This window comes from Ixodes scapularis, unplaced genomic scaffold, assembly GCF_016920785.2.
Source record: "Ixodes scapularis isolate PalLabHiFi unplaced genomic scaffold, ASM1692078v2 PGA_scaffold39__5_contigs__length_11793443, whole genome shotgun sequence".
In the NCBI taxonomy this organism is placed as follows: domain Eukaryota; kingdom Metazoa; phylum Arthropoda; class Arachnida; order Ixodida; family Ixodidae; genus Ixodes; species Ixodes scapularis.
The window spans coordinates 10,497,172-10,519,321 of record NW_024609867.1 but is presented as its reverse complement, the minus strand read 5'-3'; the positions used below and the strand labels follow the sequence as shown (position 1 = coordinate 10,519,321).

Here is a 22,150-nt window from a genome sequence, read left to right as displayed (position 1 = left end):
CTGGAAGTGCTTAGTTTCATACAGTAAATATTTCGCTATCCTCCGTTATAATCGATTAAATTTTCGGGCTTTTGCACGTTTAGTATTTACGTCCCACGGCTGGAACCACCCAGAAAGCTTCTTTTCTCCGAATTCCCCACGGAGGATCGATCAAAAAGCCTCCGCTTCGCCTGCGTCACCATCCTTTTACTATGCTGGTTTTTCTACCTCTTGTACAATTTATTCACTAGAACGTTCTCTCTTAGCAGTTTCTTTTCGGTTTCTGTCGCTATATTTCTATTTCGAGACCAGCCGTCGTTGCAACAAACCCAGAGATTGTGCACCTGATTTGAAAGTACTAAACATTCGATCCCTCTCTCGCTGTATCTCTTGTTGTATTTGTTTTCTTGTTCTGATCTCGTACAATCTAAAGCTGGCGCTTCTTCTAACTTTAACGCATCACTGATCAAATATTTAGATCTTTTCCAGCAGATGCATGTCCGTTGTAGGCTCTGAACTGCACCTAGCCTCTGCTTCCTGCACGCTTCTGAAGTAGGCTTCCCCACACTAGGGGTAATAGAGAGGAGAAGCACGCTTCGCAGAAGGTGGTCGTCCAAGAGCGATTGGATGGATCTGTGTCTTCACTCAATTTCGAAGTTGCTTTGAACTTTGGGGCGAAGCCTTCTCGTGTTTTCGAGGCATATGCCTCCAGCGTACGGGTATGTGCAAATTGGTTTCAAAGTAAACCTTAAGGTCCCACATTATTATGTATAAAAAATGGATTCCAGCTTTCCTATTTTTCTGTTTTAGCAATACTCTGTCCCTTTGCTCTCACAAGAGCATTGCACGACAGTGTTGCCAACTTAGCTCTTTTCCCACCATTCTTAGCCGTGTTTGATGCTCCTCTAGCGAGTTAAAATTCAATATAGCTGCTAGCCGGTCATTTCGACTTCTTTCAGTAGTTACTAGCAAGCTTTGGAGCTTTTTTAAAAAATAAAATGCTCTTGTTAAGACATTAGATGTATTCTAAGCAACTAGGTGTGGTTCCTTTAACTAAATTAGCAAGCCCAGAGCACTAAAATAATTGATTCACAAAATTGAAGTTGATATTAATAGAATGGAAGCACACACATATGTAACGATATTTTTATAAGCTTGGAAACACGGACGCATCTTGAAAACGTCCGTGCTGTTGTAATAACGTAGAAAGGACAACAAACACAAGATATGAAGAAAGGAGACTTATACATTAGCCTTTTATTAGAAAAACACAAACGCACACAAGAGCGGAACCCCAACAATATTTCAGACAGTATGTTTATTTGCGTTACTGCAAAATATAGTGTTAGTTGAGTAATCATTGCAATTTAGGGAAACGAATTGACGTGAGCTATTCGCCGAACTCGTGGACGTACTTTGACATATGTACAGAAATTGTTTTATGAAACCTTCTCCGTGGTACTGATCTTTTTTCCATGCTCAAAGCGCAAATGGCAGGGCTCGAATCCTCTGTAGCTTCTTTTCTCAAAATGATATTGAACATCTCTTATAGATTTCCATGCTTTGAGGCACTCGGCCCAATATTTGCTTATTTACATGATGAATGCAAGCTTTTTGTGTTGGTGTATTTACTTTAGAAATATAAAAAATATATTTAATTTGGTTTTCTTTTGGATTCAAGCATTTAACGCGAAAATACTTTACTCCTTTTTTCTCCTCTGTTTATCGCACGCAAGCACGGGCCGCAGGACAAGGTGCTAGCTGGATGCGCCGCCACTGTCACATTGCATCCTAAAAGGGACGAGCAGCGTGAAGAAGAGATTAGTGAACAAAAAAAGGGCATTAGTAAAGTCAAACATTTAGTTAGTGGTATTCCTACTTGTTTAGGCTGCTTAAAAACTGCGTGCGCTACCCGCTCCTCTGCGCACGTGCCCTAACTTACAGTGAAATGAAGAGAGGAAAAAAGAAGCTGCGGCATGATGATTCCTACCATGCTTACTGCCAGGCCAAGGAGACACCAGATGAGTGTGCGCCATGTTTGTCCAGTGGAATGTACTCTATAGGAGAGAGCTAATGCTATCGCATTTCAACGTAATCTGCACCAAAGCACCACTGAAACACGACCCTGTTTTTTACGTTACTTTCTGTATTCCAGCGCATTACACAAACTTGAGACGAGTGCTGCCTCAGTGTTCCTATAGTAGTCCTGTCCTCGCTGACTGAATGCGAGTCCCACCAAAACGAAACCTCTACAAGGATTATAATATTAAGCAGTTTACCTTACTTGCAGAAAGGAACGGTTCTGTATCTGTCTTGAAGAAAACCGCAAATGCATTTTTTATCATAGTGCTGGTGTTTTTCAGAACGTAGACTGCAAGGTGTTCACAAGCTTCTGGCACTACGTGCTCATGGCCAACTACTGCTGGATCCTCATGGAGGGACTATACCTGCACAGTCTCGTCTTCCTCGCATTCTTCACGGACAGTTCGGGGATTTTACGATACGTGGCACTCGGCTGGGGTAAGCTTTATTTTCAGAAACTGATATTGCGAGAGTTTTTTAGGATTTTCAATGGCGTTTCTGAGGCTGTTGCTCACATCCTCGAAAGTTTTGTTATTTTTTATAAATGTGAAGATGCGGCCGGGAGATGGTTGTGAACCTTGGAGTGTTCGGGTACTTTGAATGGCTGGTATCGCGGTTACGCGATGTAAATTAGACTTTAATTTATTGTTCTAGGTGTTGGAATTTTTAAGTGTCATAAGCTGTGATAACGAAATCATTATAATGTCAAACAAGTGTTTCAGAATATTCAATCATAAATTTAAAATGTGCCTTCAAGGAGTGTTCTACTTTATAGATTAACAGAGGTGCTCCTTAACATTCGCTATAAAAAATCGCAGTCAATGTAAAAGGCAGCAGATCCAATAAAAAAAACCTTCATTATTTCCGCAAAAAATGAAAGATGTTTACAAATCTCTATAATGCGAAACTAGAGCGCAGCTCTTGAGAAGGAAAGGAGAGGGTACGGAGGGCTGTATACCTCTAATCCCCTTTCGTACCCTGCCCTACTCCTTTCATTCTCCCTTTCTCCTTCTGTCCTCCACTTTTCCGCTGCTCCGACTCCTCTCCTTTCTTCCTCTTCTCCTCCCCTCCTCCTACTTCTCCCGTCCTCGTCTCCTCCTCCTCCCCTCATCATTTTTCTCCTCCTCCTCCGCATTGCCTCCTCCACCTGCTTCGAACCTTCCTCTCCTCCTCCTACGTACCCTCCCCTCCTCCTCCTCCATACCCCTTCCTCTCACACCTTTCTCTCTAAATTAAGCTAAAAAAATTGAGGACACGTGACCTCAACATCAGTTCAGTTTTCTCGCTAGCTTTAACAGGAAACTGACGTCACATGACTTTGTGTAACGTCATATATAAACAAATTCACTTTCTTCGCTAGATTTAGCTGTAAAACTGACTTCAAATGACCTCAATAACAATTCAATTCCCCGCTAAATTTAGCGGGGAAACTAAATGCGCGATGTTGCATCAGTTGACGTCACAGGCGTTCAGACTCATTCAGTTACTTCGCTTAATTTAGCAGAAAATTGAGTTGGTGTATACGTCTGTGACTTCCCATAATTCACCACGCGGTTTCGCCTATGCCGACGGCGACGGCGACGCCGACACTGTTAAACAGAGAAACAGGCGCCTAAGAGCTGCGCTCTAAAAATGTATTTACTCGTACGCTAAAACTAAAATAATTTTGTCTTACACTATTTGCAGTAAAACGTCGTGTTGGTATATCCTGTGTCATTATTGCAGCACGTAACGAACAATATAATCGGAACAATTTAAACTACGCATACATTTATCTGGAGCCTGTACAAAACTAGTCAGAACATTCCATGAACGTATGATTTCTTGCCCATGTAACGCGTCGCGACTGCAGGAGCTCTTTCACCCAAAGCGTTCCGAAGGATATAGTGGGACACCTCCCAGTCTGCGTTGAGAATCTTTGGCGGGGCACTTCTAACTAAGAATGCTCAGGCTTTTTGCATGCACTGTTTTACCTCCAGATTCTTTTAAAGAAATATGAAAGTTAATCAGGTATCTCCTTTCAAGACATTTTGAAATAAACGCATTAGGGTAACATATTTAAAAATAAAATCATGATTTTTTTTATTTTCCACAGTTTTTTTTATTCAGTGTTTTTTATAACATATTACGCCTCTGCAACAAGAAAAAATGCATGATTCGATATGTAAATATGAATTAGCATATTTAAAAATTAAATCATGCAATATGTTTTAATTTTTTTTAATTGTAAATTCTAATATAAGTGTTTTTTATAAGTTATGCCTCCGTAAAAGCCGCTACAAAAGCATCGTTAAATACTTGATGTGTGTGGCTCCCAGAGTAACTAAACTATATTTCACAAAAGGTCAGAACGCAGTCAAAGACTTAAAAAACATAAAAGCTCGAACAAGCATATTAAAAACTCATGATCATGACCTAATCACTGAAGTTTGTTGGTTCAGCCAATGATTGCACGAGAACGAAGAGATTACAATCACCGAGTCATTTCGCTCATCGCGTTACTTGATTAGCTCTATGGGCCCGAAGCGTTGTTCTCGAACCTATTGTGAAACAAAGCAGGGTAATACACTCTCGACCGTTTTGAAACTACTTTCAACATATAAACAAGCTTACTTATCGAACATTAGACAGTGCCTAGTCTTGTTGAACACGCTGATTCAGCAAGGTGTTCAGAAAACAAAACTTGAAATTGCAGTAGGTGTTACTATACCTCGATACGCCATTTGCCCAAAGCCCGAGACAAGCAACTTACCTTCCATCACAAAAGCTGGCTTTACCTTCAGGGTAAGATGCAATCTACTTCGATACATATGTGATACTTTAAACAGAACACCTACGCCGTGTTTTAAAAATAAAACAGTCGGCATTATATGCAGCCCACTTTAGAGAAACGTCGCGCACAGAGGGGAAATTTGAGAAGCCAGGGCAGCAGTGTATTACCATAAACATATCAAATAATATTAGAAAACAAATATGTGCCTAATATGTTGCTTTCCGATTTATATTGCTCTTCGGGTAAATGTGATTCGTTTAAATTGCAACAGCTCCTGATCACTTGTGAGTTGGAATAAAATAGAATAGATTACTCTGGTAGTCATATACGAGAGCAATGTAATACGTGACGTAACTACTCGGATTAGGGCTCTCCCTTGTACGATACTTTGCCCTGTGGCGATGTAAGTTTCGGGTAATAAACCCTACACCTACGTCACCACGAGTCTAAAAATTTATCAATGTGCGCCATAAATGGGATCGATATGCCGTGATGTTGGTTGTGTGTGTGTACAGGAACATTCAATTTCGTTTTCTTTTATTAATGAAGAATGTATTAGCTTGTAATACGAAATTATCGTCGCCTTCAAGGTCTGGTGCACCATTCAGTTGTTACAAAGGCATCACCCAGACACTTTGCCATTTGTTACTTATGATATAAAAGATATATTTCTTTAATACATTGACCTTCAAAGAAGCTGTCGCATATTAAGATCTCAAATTGACCTAAAACTTATTCTGGGCAACTTAATACTTATAAATTATTACATAAATTAGCTTTTCCCTTAAGCTAGCGTATTTCAAATAAACTGCCGAATATTGAAATCTAATCAGCGCGCTGCTACATTAATAAATAAATTGCCAGAAATTGAAACGGACACATTCTTCCAAAAGGTTCGGGAGATTGTTGTATCTATTATTGCCTTCGCACTTTCGTCTCCGGTATAAACGCTTAGGTACGCAGCGTTCCTTTCTGGTCCTCATCGATTTTGCATTGCAACAGTTGATATATTTTACTCAATGTTCAGAAATGAAAAAAAATATTCTGTTCGGAATTCAATAAAAACGACAAAATAATATTAGCCGGGCGACCTAATGCCGCGTATTTCATCCAGTGCTGTGAGAGCATTATTGAAATAGCTACCACTGTAAATTTTATTTTTCACCTAACGTCCTTGAAAGGGTAGTACTTTGCACTTACCACCGAAACTAAGAAGTGCCACACAAGCAATTTGCTAAATTGGGCACTCAGTACATGGTCCGCACAACTGAGCGGTTGTCGTTCACGTATTACTCTGCTCGAAACTCCTACCACAAACGCTCGACATCTGCGAACATTTTTTTTTAACTTTCTTTTTCAAGCTGCTTTTATCTGGCACCAAGATTTATTTATTAGATAAGTGATCTAAGGGGACTTTCTCTCGCAGAAAATTTTTGATCGCGTCCCTTAGATTTTAGAAAAAAAGATTGGAAAAACCGGCGACCTCCTCTTTGCGCTAAAGTCGTCGCGCATTGTGTGTCGATTCAGATTTCTACTTTAATTGTCACGGCCGCAGCAGTACTTTATCTCGGGTCGGGACTCTCTCCCAATGAGTGGAGTAAGATCCCGTGCGACTTAGCGGGTACCAATGGCGTTGTCGTCGAATGTCCTCGTACGAGTCTCGACGGTCAAATGATTTCAGTCAGATTTACCGACCGAAAGCGTATCCCACGAATTACGATTTGGTCAGGTGTGACCAAAGTAGTGTTCCTTCTATTTCAGGCCTCCCCGTGCTGTTCATCATTTCCTGGGTCGTGGCGCGAGCGACGCTGGATGACACCCTGTAAGAGAGACGACGAAAGCCACTTCAGCTCGCCACACCTCTCTAAGACTACCCTAAGCCCCGGGGGGCTTACGTTCCTTCCACATCCTCAGACTTTTGCGTTCGGGCGGAACCCGATATTTTGTTCGCGTTGCGGCGCTTCCCCGCGTCATTTTCTTTATTTTTTTTTTTATCGCTCGCGTACGCTTTGACACGAAGTCTTAAATCCTTACAATCAAGTCGAGGTCGAAAGGGTTAATGTAAGGCACGAGAAAATGAAAAAGAAAATGTGCAGGATAATGTTTTAATGATATTCCAAGGCGGTAGGTGCGCCGACATGAAAGACGTGAGTGCCCATTTTTTTTCTGTCTCTTCTAGACCTAAGTGGGCTTCACTTGATAGGCCCATCGCAAATCTCTCTTGCTTTCTTTTTGTCCATTCAAACAGCTTGGGAAACGAGACCTTTTTCTTAAAGTGCATCAATATTCGATCTACTCGAAGGCGAAGTGTTCTGGCCTCTCCGGCCGTATTTTGAGTGCCCTGTTTATCCTCCCGACGTGGTAGCAAACGGGGGCTATTCGGTGGACGTTCAACCTCTGCGTTTGTTGCTGTCGCAAATTTGCGAGTTTGATTTTATTAGCCTCTGCAGACGCGGCTTCGGGAAATTTGAAATGGGCATCACGCCGACGTATGCCTTTGACTCTAGCCATCAATGCCATTCTCGCTTCTTATCATTCCTTTTGTTATGAACGAGGCGAAGGAAAGTATAGCCTATAGCCTAAGGGAGTATTCTTTGAAAGCATGCGCCCACGTATTTTTCTGCCAGTTACTCAACGTTCGTAAGATGAAAACGCGTTGTAAAAGCAAGTGCCACTTTTTGAGTCGCCTCGCTGTATTGGCCAAGGGGGCACGAAGAAATCGAAGGATTTAAGATTAAGCCGAAATTCAAAGAAGTCTAAATTATTGCGGTCGTTTCACTAAAACTCCTCCTAAAAAGTAAGTGCAGCATCTAAGTTTTTCAAAGAGAAAAGAACAAAGCGGTCTATAATTATATTTGACAAACATAATGTCTGCTTCTCGAGAAACAAGAAGGGGATAACTCGAAGCTGAACAATGCAGTGTATTTTGTTACTTACAAATACTAAAATATGTCTTTTTTTAAATATTAGACTACAGAGGCAAAGTTTTCAACCCGTTGTTTTGTGTACAATTTATGTGATCAATAATGAAATAGAGTGACGTCAAGAAGAGCAGAAGGACACCGCATGGTTGTAGAAGCAAATAAGGACATTTAGCGCCTATCCATGTTGCCGTACAAAGTTACAAATATATATTGTCACGAAGGAAAGTTGATGAGGCGATGATAACTGAATAAACTAAGCGTTTAATGGGGCGAACTTGTGCGCAAAACAAAAATGAAAGAGAGGGAAACAGCAGAGCGTCTCGGCCGTCGATGTCGGCGAAACCGCAGGATCGAACGCTGGGGCGAGACTGACTCGACAAGGTCGCGGGCCGCCTCTTACCTGGAGTGAGTCACTATCTCGAAGATTCGGCGAAGAAGGCTCGAGGATCGCGCGCTTGGGGCGAGAATGAACACGCACTTTTTAGAACAGAAGCAGAACAACAAAAGCAGGAGCAAGAATAAACGAGAACCTTCTAGAAGTCCATGACCTGCGCGCGGCAATATGTCAGTTATTTGGAGTATTCAGATTCTCTGCTTTCACACTGGGTCATCGTTAGTTAGCCGTAAAGCATCAAGGAAAATTGGTTCTACCATATTAAGCCAGAGCTTGTGATAAATCTGTAGTAGCGGCCGAAAATAAATAAAGCGGCCCTCAATATATTGATAATCTCAGAGACGACATATAAGGTAACCTCTATTTCGCTGACGTATGTACCAACCATTTCGTGAGAAAAAATTTTCAACATAAATATTTGTATTTCCATTGCGAAAACCTCGTTCTAAGAATAGAGGGTTTCCGATGTGGAGCTAATACATGCAAGTATATACTCACAGATATACACGCTTTCTTGCAAAGAACACTTGGGTGTTCTTTCGTTCTTTTCAAAAATGCGGCCAGCTCCTCGCACTGTTTTTAATTCACACAGTTACATTTGTCTTCAATTTGTTTTATTAAACTTTTACAAACTGTAGCTTTCACTGCATTGGTCGCTGGTATTACTGAGAAATAAGACGAGGATATAACCATCCCTAATGCGTACGAGCCTTGAAACAAAAAGTGAACTTTGCTACAAAATCTACACAACGTACCGGATCTCAAGACAGTGGCCCAGAAGCCGTTAATCAGAATTTTGAGCAGTTGTCTAAATTTCTTAGAAATATAACGTGGAGGGAGTTTTAAGGAATCGGGTCACAGCATCATGTACTTTTTAGACTGAAAGCATTTAAGGAAGAACGCTTCTGCATAAATTAGCGGGATAATTCCTCAATTTCACTCATTTGTTTTACTATTTATAAGTTATTCGGGCATATCTGAAGAGAAAGTGGATGGCGGTGTTAAAATTGGGATTAAAGATTAGCGTAGTTCAAAAAAGGTAATTTTAATTCGCTCTTCCTAATACAAAATTTAGACTCTTTATCACGTGACATTAAAACTGAAAAGCACGCAGAAACATATACTTCAACGTCGTGTACAATGTTTGGAGTATCTTAGCTCCTTGAACGTAACCGAAGGACATGCCAGCATCGACTTGTGCGAAGGCCCGGCATGTTCCGACATCCACATTTGGGCCAGTTTAGCAGCGCCGAAGCTACATTTATGTAAAAGAGAGCACTGCCAAAGCCAGCGCACAAGCTGAGTTGTTGGTCGACGTTGTAGCGCACTCAAAAAACTGCTACTCAACCTTTCACCACACACAAAATAAATAAAACTCTCACACAGCGCTCACTAACAACTTTGTATTGTTAGTGAGCACTGTGTGAAAGTTTTATTTCTCTTGGGTGTGTAAAAGCTTGAGTGAAACTGTTTAGATTGCGCTGCAACGTCGACCAACATGAACAACCAACTCGCTCAATCCGAGGTTCTAAAAGCTGAGTGGCACTTAAATCATATTTCAACTCACCCGCGCGATCCAGAGTTGATAGTTCTTTCTCTCAGACGGTCTGTAATAATACACCGTGTGGATACTCATTGAAAGAGTGAAAACCGCACGAAGGTCTTTCAGCTACAGCGAATCCAGCGAGAGCCACCATTCTTCGAGGACGCTTCAATCGCGCACGCAGATTCAAACTACAACTGAAGGCAGCGAGGTCGTGCTGGATGCCGTGCACCCGTAGAAAAACAAATAAGGGCAAGAACACGACCCATTAAATGTGCGTATTTAGTTTAACCGGTGAAAGTAAACGCTCAAAGACGATATCAGATTCACTTTTAGTGCTGCTTGGTTGACTACATTCTATCGCAGTGTCGTAGCGCTCGGACTTAGTTTGGATTGGAGCGCAGCATTTATTATCAGACCCAGACAGCCATTGTAAAATTGAAAAAAAAAAAACGGAGATTTTCATTCTTTGTTTTTTAGGCTTTTAATTGGAGCACCTAAATGCTTGGATATAGTTTTTAATATTATTCGGGACAAAAGAAATTGGGATACTTTTGCCAACAGTTGCTGGACAACCAACGTCAGGCAAGACTTGTTCTGGATCATCCGAGGACCAATCACAGCGTCCATCGTGGTGAGTGATTCACACTTTTTCTTAAAGCAATTTCGCATGTCGGCAGAACCCTCTTAGACTGCGAGCGAAACTAAGCCAGAAAAATAGGAAAAAATTTGGAGGACGCTAAAGCTTCGCCTTTAGAAAATTGTGTAAGTGATAAAAATCGGGTTCAGTGCGGCGTACCTCAAGGGAGTACTTTGGGCCCGTTGTTATTTAATATTTCCATAAATGAGTTAAACGTTTTACCGCTACAGTCTAGAATCTTTTTATATGCAGATGATACGGTTCTACAATTACCACATGACATATACGACAAAGCAATTCCGATATTTCAAAAGGACGGGGACATTTTATTGCAGTGGTTTTCTGACAATATTATTTCAGTAAATAACAACAAAACGAAACTTATGTGTTTCCGTAATCTCCATAAACATATGAGGCTTACGGCAGGCATTTATTTAAATGCAGGGCAAGGCCACTCTTTTAAAAGTATAGCACTACCGTACAAACAGTCTGTAAAGTACTTAGGCGTATTGTTTTAGGAATATATTTTATGGAACCATCACATAGAATTTATAAAAAAAAGGCTTGCATAGTATCAGCGTATCTTTACCGGTTAAAGTGCGTATGTGGTGTAAAAGTTCGTAAAACAGTTTTTATGGCTTTAGGAGAGTCGATCTTGCGATATGTTATTACTGTTTTCGGACAATGTGCAGGAAATAAAAAAACTAGAAATAGATAGACCACTTAAACAGGTTGCGAGTAACGTTGCGTACGGAACCAGATATGATGACCTAGTAATAGATATGAAAATGAATGAACTAAATATAACGTCTTTTTCTAAACTGTATGAATATGTAATATTAACACGGCATTACTACGATAAGAGCTCGAAAATTGAAGTCAAAAAGAGAAATCTGAAGTGCACTGAAAGGTACGTAATACCCAGAATATTTACGAACTACAGAAAGAGAATAAAACTTCATTATATTCCTTCCATTTTAATAAATTATCCGATAATTTGATTAGTATATCATCCACGCCATCGGCTTAGAAAGCTCTTAAAAAGTGGTGTCTAGAGTGTAAAACCTGATTTCCCTGTTGTTTAGTGTGTTTTTTCCCGAGTCATTTCTGTGTTATGCGATGTTGATGTTCAATTTTTGTCTATTTTGGTATGTTTCACGTGAGCCATGCGGTGTTTAGAATTTGTTAGTATTTCAGTGTTCGGCGATTTGTTTGATTTTCATATGGAGAGTAGTTTCATTTAAATGGCGCAAATATTGCTGCGTTTTACAATTCTGTTCAATTTCTTTATTTATAGTGCTACTTGCACTGTAAATAAAACTATAAATGTTCTATTCCTTTTATTTCGTAAAGATTTTGGTCTGCCTGGTCCCACGGACAAGCAATCTTCTTTGCTTTTGTGGGCCAGTTTTTGTAAGTGTTTTTTCAAGGAAAAAAGATATTATTATTATTATTATTATTATTAAGAGTGGAACGCGGTAGCGCCGTCGGGTTCTTTTCGCATCGCCTTCTAATTCGCCTCTGATGCTCTGCCTGTCAGTGAGTAGGAAGAGTGGAGGACCTGGCCTAGTCTGTAGCGTGTTTGGCTCGCAAATGAATAATCTCGAGTCGAAATCCCGCCTAAAATTGTTCACATTTTTTCTAGGGGAAATGGATTACTTTTTAAAGGAAGATCATTTGGGATACGCGGCGACCTTTATTTCGTGTTACATGGCATGTTTTTAATCACTTTCATTCCAGGCGTGACGTCGCCTTTCACGTTAGCGTTGTGGGTTGTTTGAAATTCACGAGCGAGGTCATGTGGCTCTGACGTCATCACCCTATCAATCAATCAGGATTTTGGCGTCACGGCACCGACGCCGGCATTTCTGCCACGCCACCGATGTTTTGCGAAATGAGCTTTTTAACGCTGTCGCGTTAAAACCAGAATCACTCTAATGCGATAGGCCTTTTTCTCTTGGCCAGGGAACACGAGGGCGAACCCAACACGCGAAAGTGTACTTACTGCTTGTACCGAGCAAGCCAGCACTGGAGCCTTTGACCATGCACGAGCCACACTTGTTGACAAGCCTCTGTGTTAGCATCTGCCTAAGCGCGTTAACAGCTTCTCTAAAAGAATAAAACGAAACGTTTAAATAAACATAAAAAAAGAGAAAAATCTGCTCTCAATTCCGGTGTTTTATTAAAGCGATGTAAATGATATGCTCTAAGCTTTCTTGTTCTTGTTATTTTATCTCAGAAATTGGGAGGGGGGGGATACATTCAGGAATGCAATTCTACCAGCTTAGCGTCAGCTATAGCAACGCGAAAAAGCGTAAGTACTCACCCATTACAACCCAAACACGACCGAGAAATATTTATATTCGCTCGCTAGAGGCGCTGCCCGTACTTAAGACCTACAACCTCATGGTGCCGGTAAAGCGTGGCCCCCGACCCACGTGTTTGCCTCGTCCTAAAAAGAAGTTCCTTAACTTAATAGAGACTTCATCTTTGAAACTTTAGGAGAACTTGTAAGCAAATTAAAAAAAAAAAATACTGTAAAGTATAATATTTGTTCTAAATTTTTTTGTAATTCTTATAGCTTTTAAGGATTTGCATACATGGGAGGTTTATCGGCAACGCTAGAAAGTTGGGCAAATAAAAACTCGCAATAGTGACCGAATACAATTGCATTTGCATCTGCTTAGCCCGGGATATGCGTGGCCTGATTTCGTCACGTCAAAAAAGTCGCATGATCTTACTTAGGACACCAAAAGTGAGCGGAGAAATTAAAACATTTTATAATAAAATTGCACCAAAAGTTAAATGTTCGATTTTATGGAAGGCGGCAGTATGGGATTTTTTTTTTTTTGTCGAGCCAACCGTCAGCGCTTATTACACGCCTGTAGATGAGACATATAAATGCACGAAAATAAGATTCGCAAACTGCAGTGAATGTCGCGTATTTTTTGAGCAAGTTTATTCGATTTCTTTTTCAAGATTTTGAACCGCAATTTTGTGAATGACTATGGCTTGTTAGAAACGTTAATGACCGATTCTCAAATTATGTAAAGTTTGCCAATCGATGGCCAGAGCTACACTTTAATATCACCGAGGGATTAAATTAACATTTTATTCCTTGAATATCAATAAGCCACCCCAAACAAATGCGCAGCATCTGACAGCAAACCAAACTATGCCCTTTAATTCCCATCCAAGTAAACCCATTTTATTAGAGTATATACCTTAGATAACGCAAAACTTCCTGCGTTAAGTACATTATATTTTACAACAAAATCATTTAACTGTGTAGTGGGCGTATTCTAAGACGGACTCGTAATTTCGCAGAAATACTTGCCCTTATCACTTTCAACTTGGCCTTACGATTTAGTTTCCAGGTTGTGAGATTGGGACTTTTTAATATTTTATAAAACCGAAAAATAGCTTAGACGCAGCAAGCGCCAACTTTACAATGTTTCTTAATTTAAGATGGTGGAAATTGTGAATTGATTTTTTTCACAAACATTATAACGTTTTCTCACTCTCCTGTTTCATGAAACACGGAGCTCCAGGCTTACCAAATAGCAAACATCCTTCTTTCTGTCAGTATAACTTCAATCTCAGCTTAAAATCTTGACCGCTATAAGTCCTACTTCCAGAAAGTAAAGCTCGCTTTACGAAGTCCGTTCACGCACTACGTGAGATCACTACTTTCATCACAGATAGGAGCTGGAACGAAGAAAACAGAAAGAACGCCATCAGATGTTTTTCAACTTGAATCCTTGCGTCTAGACGCCCGGATTAAATCTATAGTTCTAACGTGTGCAGCTTGAATAGCGCTGTTTGCCAAAGCTGCTAGAAGGCAACTATGATGCGAGAAAGAAACTTATCTGTGTATCATACTAATTTTGTCATATATTTCTTCAATCAGAACACTAGAGACAGGGTTTAATGAAATCGAGCTTTACGCGCCCAGTCCACGTTGCAGTCCAACAGTCAGTGGAAGAACATAAAAACGAGAAGCACAAGAAATAACTATGAAAAACTATGTTTCTGGATAGTTTATTTTTTCTAGGGCTTTTTGCGTCCCACACAAAGCGTATTTGTCATCTCGGTTGGCAGCGTCTATTGAGGCAGCGGCCCACATTGCTCCACAGTCCGAGAAATATAAAAAAAGCACCCTGTTACAACACAGGGCTTCCTTTTTTTACGGCCCAGACGAAATCATATGCAGGATATTTACATAAGCGTAAGCGGTTGAGCATTACTAGTGACCCGTTGCGCCTATTTCGAGCACAAAAAGCAGCAAGCCTCATTGAAGCATGAATGTGCAGTACACAAACAATTCGCCATAGTAACGCCAGTCCTATACCGAGTCCCACGACTCAACGATACGAGCCAGAGCGAGCATCGCAGCGGTTTGACGTTGTTTATTTTCTCACGCTTCCAGCAACAACACAATCCAACCATTTATTCGCTGCGTCCTTTGTTTCATTCCGAGCTTTCTTTGAAGACATTAAAAAAGAGAACGTTAACGAGCCACTTCACAAAGGATTATGCTGCGTTGCAGTCATGGTCCTGGTGTCAACATGTGCACGAGACTAGACGCTATAAACTATTCCATTGCAGTGGTGCCGCTGCTGAAGCATAAATGCCACTTCAGCCTCCACTGCATTTGATCAAGAAGCACGCCTTTATTTTTAGGTGAATTATATTGAGTATCTACCTTAAATTTTGCCATATACACTGAGGAGAACTAAGCAAATTAACTCTGAACCAAAAAAAGAAACAGGAAAACGAGATCGAGAGTAATCACATGTCCACCTGCGCAGCGTATGTCCACCTGCAATCATTTCATTCCGGTCACTTTCCCAATACACCAGGACCATTACCAGGCATTTTGCAACGAAATGCGTACTACATAAAAACCCATCGAAACACTCCATCGTGATGTTTCGAAAGGCTCAAATAAAAAAGCGAAAGAAACATAGATTAGAAGTAAGGAAGTTAGGATATACATATTGCATAATATGCACCTCGATTGCTCCGAGGTAAAGTTATGCTGTACCGAGCTTGTTTTTGTGAACAAACTTTACAAACCGGATCGTCCATTGAATTAACTCAGTCAGACTTCAGCATTTAACTTCACTAACATTTACTTGGCTGTCATTCAGGCACAAACCATATTATGGGTTTATGTTTGGCCAAGTAAGCCAGGTGACTCCTGAATTTAAAGTAATAAGGCCTTCTTTATGGTTAATTTCACAAACCTTTTTAACCAACAGGGCCTATACCCGTCACTTATGAACTCATTTGCGCACAGCCGCATTGCCCTAAATGTACGAGGATAACAGTAATGGCTACTGGAAGGGATATTTGAGCAAGTATGTAGGACTCCATTGTATCTATATTTTCCCCTCGTCCCAGTCGCACTGTTTTTCAATACGAGAAAAGTAGCATATTCGGGAACGGCTAGGAGTCAGTTATGCCGCATTTGGTTTGTGACCTTTATGATGAGCTGCTGCTCACCAACAGGCAACGCTATTATAGTAGCTGAGTTACGAAACTCCTCAAAGATGCTGCTTGCACGAGCAGTACACCCCTTCTCACACCACGGCTCGCCTCCGTCGTTGGATGCGCCGGATGGCTGTTATGGTAACTGCAGTGTATTCTATGGAATACGTATTTTTCGCGGCACATCGTCTCGATGGCGTTCCACCGCACTCTATGAAACCCGCAGTTCTGGAACTCAAATCTAGATGGCGTTTCAAACGACGGGAGGCGGACTGCAGTGAGTGAAGAGGAGTGCTCCTCTCCGCGGGAGTTCCCCGACTAAGGTAATCTTGTAGCGTTACCAGCAGGTTCATAGCTCAAACGCTACATTAAGTCACGTGCCCGCGCGGTACTTTTTTCATTCCTAATTTGAAATTACGGTGAAAGCCACGTGCTCGTTGAAGCACCAGTCGTGCGTCGATCTTTCCCCGCGTGGTCACGACCCCGCTAATAGCTACGTGCAGAGCGCGAGGTCAGTTTTTAAAAGTAAGGCGGTCGACTGGTCCGGCGAAAGTATAGCTGCCACCGCACTATCAGCTTAGGAGTGGGCGGAAAGGTTAGTTTGAAAAGTTTCCGGAATCGCCTTTAGGGGGCTTTTTTCTTCTCGTGATATTTTATGTCGATGTGTTCGCCATCCTTTTGTATGACATGGGCGCAAATGTCAAATTAAAATCTGAAAAGTATGGCTTTGAGAAGCAGTCTAGTCGAGAAACCATGAACGTTTTCAAGGATAGACAAAAACAAAATGCGAGCGGTCATAATTTCCTTTTTTTTACTCTGAGAGAAACACTGCGACTAAAGTCAAATCCAGGTTGAATTCTGTTCTTGAGTACTCATTACCTTCGCTTTCCACCGTGAGTTTTTGGGTTTCCAAAATCAAGCGTGGTCGTACGGACGCAACTGTTGAGCCACGTTCAGGACGTCCAAAAACAGATACCAGACCAAAAATTGCGGATAAAATTCATGACTTTGTTTTGAAAGACCGCAGCATCAAAGTGCGTGAAATTGAGGAAGCAATGTCTATCTCTTCTGAAGAAGTTGTACATATTTTACACAATGAATTGGGATTAAAGAGACTTTCTGTAAGGTGGGTGCCGCACTTGATCAATCCGGAGCCAAAAAGTATTCGAGCCCGAACGGCAACCGATAGTTTGCAAGTGTTTCACGCAAATCCAACGGATTTCAGGCGACAATTTGTAGCAATGGCCGGGACCTCGGTTCTCCATTACACGGCACAAACAAGACCTCAATCGTGCCAGTGAACTGGGTCCGGTGAATCGGCTTTGAGGAATGCAAAGACAACTCACACGGCTGGCAAGGTGATAGCGTCAGTCTTTTGGGGGATGCCAATAGAATCTTCCACATTGATTATCTTGAAAATGCAAAACCTGTTACTTGTCAGTACTACATAACTCACTTTTGACACACAGAACCAAGTAATTTAGAAGAAACGCCCGTGAATGGACAAGAAACTGGTCTTTTTTTGTTTTGTTTTTTTTGTTTTTTCAACACGACAATGCCCCCGCCCGTTGAAGAGCAGTCGCTCAGCAAAAACTGACAGAACTGAAGTTAAAACTCCTTCCACATCCACCACAATCGCCTGATGTGGCTCCCTCGGACTTCCACCTATTCCCGAACCTGAAGAAATTTCTGGCGGGAATCAGATTATTCTCGAATGAAGAGGTGATGGAGGCTGTGAGCAGGCATTTTGGGGATCTGGAAGAACATAGGTCCCAGGAGGGAATCAAAAAGCTGTAGAAACGCTGGACCAAGTGTGTCGAGCTTCAGGGGGATTATTAAAAAAAAAGTATAACTTAAATTAGATATATCTTGTTTTTATTTTCATTCCGGAAACTTTTTCAATCTACTCTCGCAGTCAGGAATCGGCCAAATTTTTGGGAAGTGGCGAAACGAGTTGTGCTATGTGCGGACGCTAGTCCTAAAAGGGCGCTCCTTCAAACCGACGAACGGGAGACATCCGTGCTGATCCCTATCTTCCCGTGAAACGCACGACTCTGAACAGGTGACCCCGCACATACCACCAAAAGACAAGGTCGCTTGCGCATGACCTCATTGGTGGCGAATCGATGCCCCGCCCCAAGCGGAAAATTAGCTCAAGCTGGTAAAGAGTGGCCGCCAAACAGGAGGCACTGCACGAACGCGCTAGCGGCGATGCTGACGAAAGTTAGGTGGCGCTGCGTGGACCAACTATAGTCTTTGACAAAATGAGAAGGGCGGGGGTATATGCTTGTGTGTGTATTATATCTAACGCCTGGTCTCTAGCAAGTACTCCATACCGTGCTCCGGCTGCGCGCACGAGCGGAAGGTGCGCAAGACGCCGAAGCTTTGTCGATGTAAGGATCTCGCGCTAGAGAAGGGACAACTGAAGTGCCTCCCTGCCCTTTATGCTTTGCCAGTTACGATACTTGTGTCGGTTGAGACACAGGCGCACCCCTTGTCTTCTTGGTGGTATTCGTACAGTGTGTGGCAGAATGTCCGGCAGAATTCCTCATTAAAGGGATGGTGGAACAAACATTTCAGCGCGCGTAATATCTGGAGCACAATCTTTCTACGAGCCAGTAGCCGCCAGATTGCGCGAGCGCACGCAACGAAATTGACGTCATAAAGCTCCCTTCACGCTTAAGATGAGAGTGAAATGTGTGGGCTCTGGGGTATAGTATAAAAAACAGGCTTTTCATCTGCACAGTGCGGTCCGGTATAAAAGGTAGGTGATTAATTGGTCTAAAATGCACGCAGCTTTCACTTGTAAAGATGGAAAGCCTGTCGTTATTCTCGTTTGGCCCAGAGCCCATACATTTCTCAGTCATCTTGAGCGTGAATGGAGGGCTATGACGTCAAACTCGTTGCGTGCACTCGCGCGCACCGGCGGCTGCTGGCTCGTGGACAGTTAGTGCGCCACTTATTATGTACGCTGAAATATTTTTTTCAGTATCCCATTAGTACTGAACGACTTGTGCAAAAAAACAACCCAGAGATTCGCAGAAAATTCGCAAAACTCTGCTTCCAGGAATTGTCGATTGTCACAGTTTCTAGAATGCTCATAGGCAATTTTAGCATAGCATTGCCTCAGGCTACCTGGGAAATGGCAACGCTCCTGGACCACGCTTAAGAGCCCACTGCGAAGGAGCAGCGCAAGCTTTCGATAGTTATGCCGCTCTGGGCAGTATGCTGCGAAACGCTCCGATACCACTGCCTACATGATTTTATTAGAAGAATATCTGAAATTTGTTAGGGTAAATACCTACAAAAGTCTTTTTTTTTTATTTATGTTCAATTAGGCATCGTCTCGAGTACCGTACAATGCGGAATTTGTTTTTCTCGCAGATGCATTTCTAGCTTAAATAAACACTGAAATGAAAAGAAAAAAAAAAATATTTAAAGGGCTTAAGTGGGACAGATATTCTCCAATAAAAATTTCAAAAAATTTGTTTTCCGCATTCTTTGCTTCATTATGTTCAATTTAAGTGAAGTTCACCACCCCATTCCAGGCCCCACGCACAAAACGGTGGCCACACCGGTTACTGCTGGATTAGCTTGGCTGCCCGGTTGAACATGTACACGAGCCTAATGTCTCCCTGTCGTAACGTCCAGTGCGTCTAGACTGCCATCTGACACCGTCTGCTAGTCGTGTGGATAAACGCCCGGCAGCGTCGGCGTCGTCCGCTACGAGAACACACTGTACAACCATTTTTAACGCCAGTTAGACGTGGCCATGAAAGTCGCCTATCCGCATCCGCCATCGCTTGCGTCCGTCTGCTAGTCGGCCCCCGTCTAGAACCGTCAGCAACGCGCAGAAGATGCCACCTTGAGAGTTCTGTTCTAGCGTTCCATCACGGACGAGACACGGTATAAAACAAGCATCTGTCAGTGTCTGTTGAGATGCGGTAAAAATCCACCGAAAAAGTAAAATAATCGAAAATCAATATAAATTGTTTAAACTTTTCTGTTTTTGTTTTTGTTTTTTTGCACAGCGTTTGCGAGTGGGGTGGGTGAGCGTCATGACAGGCGATCTGAAGGCGGCCTCAACATAATCACTTTATAGCAAGCCAAACTCACTGCTCAGAACTTGGGAGCTACTGGCCTTCTGAAGCGAAATGATGGAAGCATACCTTGACAAACTTGATGCGAGACGAACGTGCAGCTTTCCCAGCCAAATAGCTTGGCAATTTTAACCTGTTCAGGTTTCCTCTCAAATACTAAAACGATGGTCGCCATCACGACGCTTGCTCCGCGTCTCAGAGTAGCGCAGCCGCTTTAAGGGAGCCTCCACTTCTATTCAGCAGCAAAAAGAGCCAAGGAACAAAATAAGCCGGATGAAGGGAAATAGCTGACGTAGGAGGCTAAGCTTACGCCAGTCCCGCTACGAAAACAAGCGCCTGTTCCAGTGCCGTGTACTTACGGCAGTTTGCTGCAAAATCCGTCGGATGACTCTTAACACCTCGATGGGCGCGGAACCACTCGCACTCATAAAAACAGGCGAGCTCAACAAGCTACGTGGCGTGTAAAACCGCTCGCCACATTCGCCGCCAGCCATGTTTGTTATAGTTTAAAGCCAAAGCAAAAAAGAAAAAAAAAAAGATCTCGACAAAATTTTAGAAACGATAATTACCCTACATATGTTGTTTCTCAAACATAGAAATGTGTCGAGTAAATGAATACTGCGGCACGCAGAAACAATTCTACAACGAAAATACCACAAGTCAGTCATCTCTCCAACTGACGAGAGCCGAGGAAATGAGCGTAGCTATTCGTTAATCGGCGGAGAGTGTCGCATGGCTTTCACTGACTATATTGCGTCTGGCGGCGTAGATATTGCGGTAACAATTTTATTTCCATTAAAAAAAGAAATGCGCGTTTAATTTGTTTTTGTTAATATTTTTGTGTTGTTTTAAAGGCGCCATATAACAATTTGTTTGTCATTCAGTAAATACCGCTTAGAATTATTTCTCAAGATGCATACTTTATCAAACACGCTTTAGTTTATTTCTCTCCAGGCAATAACACTTGCAAAAAAAAAAAAAAAAATGAAAAGCGTTTACGCTCAAAATTCGCAACTAGTACAAGCGGCCGCATTACCTGGAGCTGTGCTGCCAAAGTTTATCATTACCAGGAGATTGAGTTAGCAAAGCACATGGCAAGCTTTGAGCTCCACAGATCGTTAAGGTCTGACTAATCGCGTCATTGCAGTGATTGGGCTCTATGCACTAACTAAATATATGTCCGGGCATTGATTGGCACGAGTTAGAATCACATGCTTAAGCAATGGTCGCGTCCAGCGTACAAGACACATTTAAAAATCATTACGACGATATCGCCAAGCTTGTCAACAAAATTCTGGTGCTCACATTGATTACGCCGCCGACACTTCGATCCTCACAACGTTGTCAACACGTTTTAAAAAGTATGAATTCGGGTGCGCCGCCGGTTCAACGCGTTTCACTATGCCGCCGCCGCCGCCGCCGCCACCGCCGGAAGGGAGCACAGCATCGCGCCGCCGCCGTCATTTTCTGACCGGCGCACAGGTCTTTCACGTGGTGATTGCACTCTTTCAGAAGTTTCCTTTGGGCTTCAAGACTTACGTATTTGTCTTCGTTCTGTGTTGCGCTTGAAACAAAGAGGAACAAGCAATATGTAGAGACCATAGGAAGCTTCCGAAAGAGCCCAAGCGCCACGTGACGAATAGCGGCCAGTCATGTGCTAGATAGCGGGCACTTTTTCTCGGCGCTCGCGGATGCCAACTACAAATTCGTTTCGTGCGGTAAATATAGCTATTTAAATACTTTATTTTTCGTTGTAAATTTGTTTTATGACTTCTTTTTAACATCCAGCTGTTTAGAAAAAGAGCGGTCTTTTTCCGCTTCATCTGTTCTTTAAGTCGCCTTCTCCGCCGTCGCCCACCACTCATTTGAGGACAATAAAGGCTATGGCTAAAGAACTGAAAACAGCACATGACGGTCAACTTGAATAATAAAATTAGGCACAAGAACGCTTCACAGTTGAAAACCCTGAGCAAAGGGGAAACAAGAGAACGGAAAGACAACTCAAGTTCTCAAACACAGCTGAGTTTATTGACACGGAAGCACCAAAAAATGCACTTTGAGACGGAAGCACCAATCAATGCACTTTCAGACGAAACAACACTACCAACAGCCGGTCCGACTGTGGGTCGTCTTTAATCGTGGTCTGCCCATTAAGGTCCTTATTCCCTTTTTTTCCGTCTCAAAGTAAATTTATTGGTGCTTCCGTGTCAATACTCAGCTGC

At 42.2% G+C, this 22,150-nt stretch overlaps 1 protein-coding gene across 1 annotated transcript in view; it reads left to right on the top strand.

Annotated features, from left to right (window-relative positions):
• Positions 1-22,150, top strand: part of LOC115328052 (parathyroid hormone/parathyroid hormone-related peptide receptor) — a 292,861-nt gene that overhangs the window by 173,575 nt on the left and 97,136 nt on the right. Inside the window, exons 6-8 of the mRNA XM_042292197.1 lie at positions 2,343-2,499; positions 6,596-6,656; positions 10,260-10,329. Coding sequence (XP_042148131.1) covers positions 2,343-2,499; positions 6,596-6,656; positions 10,260-10,329 — 288 coding nt within the window. The remainder of the gene's footprint in view (positions 1-2,342; positions 2,500-6,595; positions 6,657-10,259; positions 10,330-22,150) is intronic.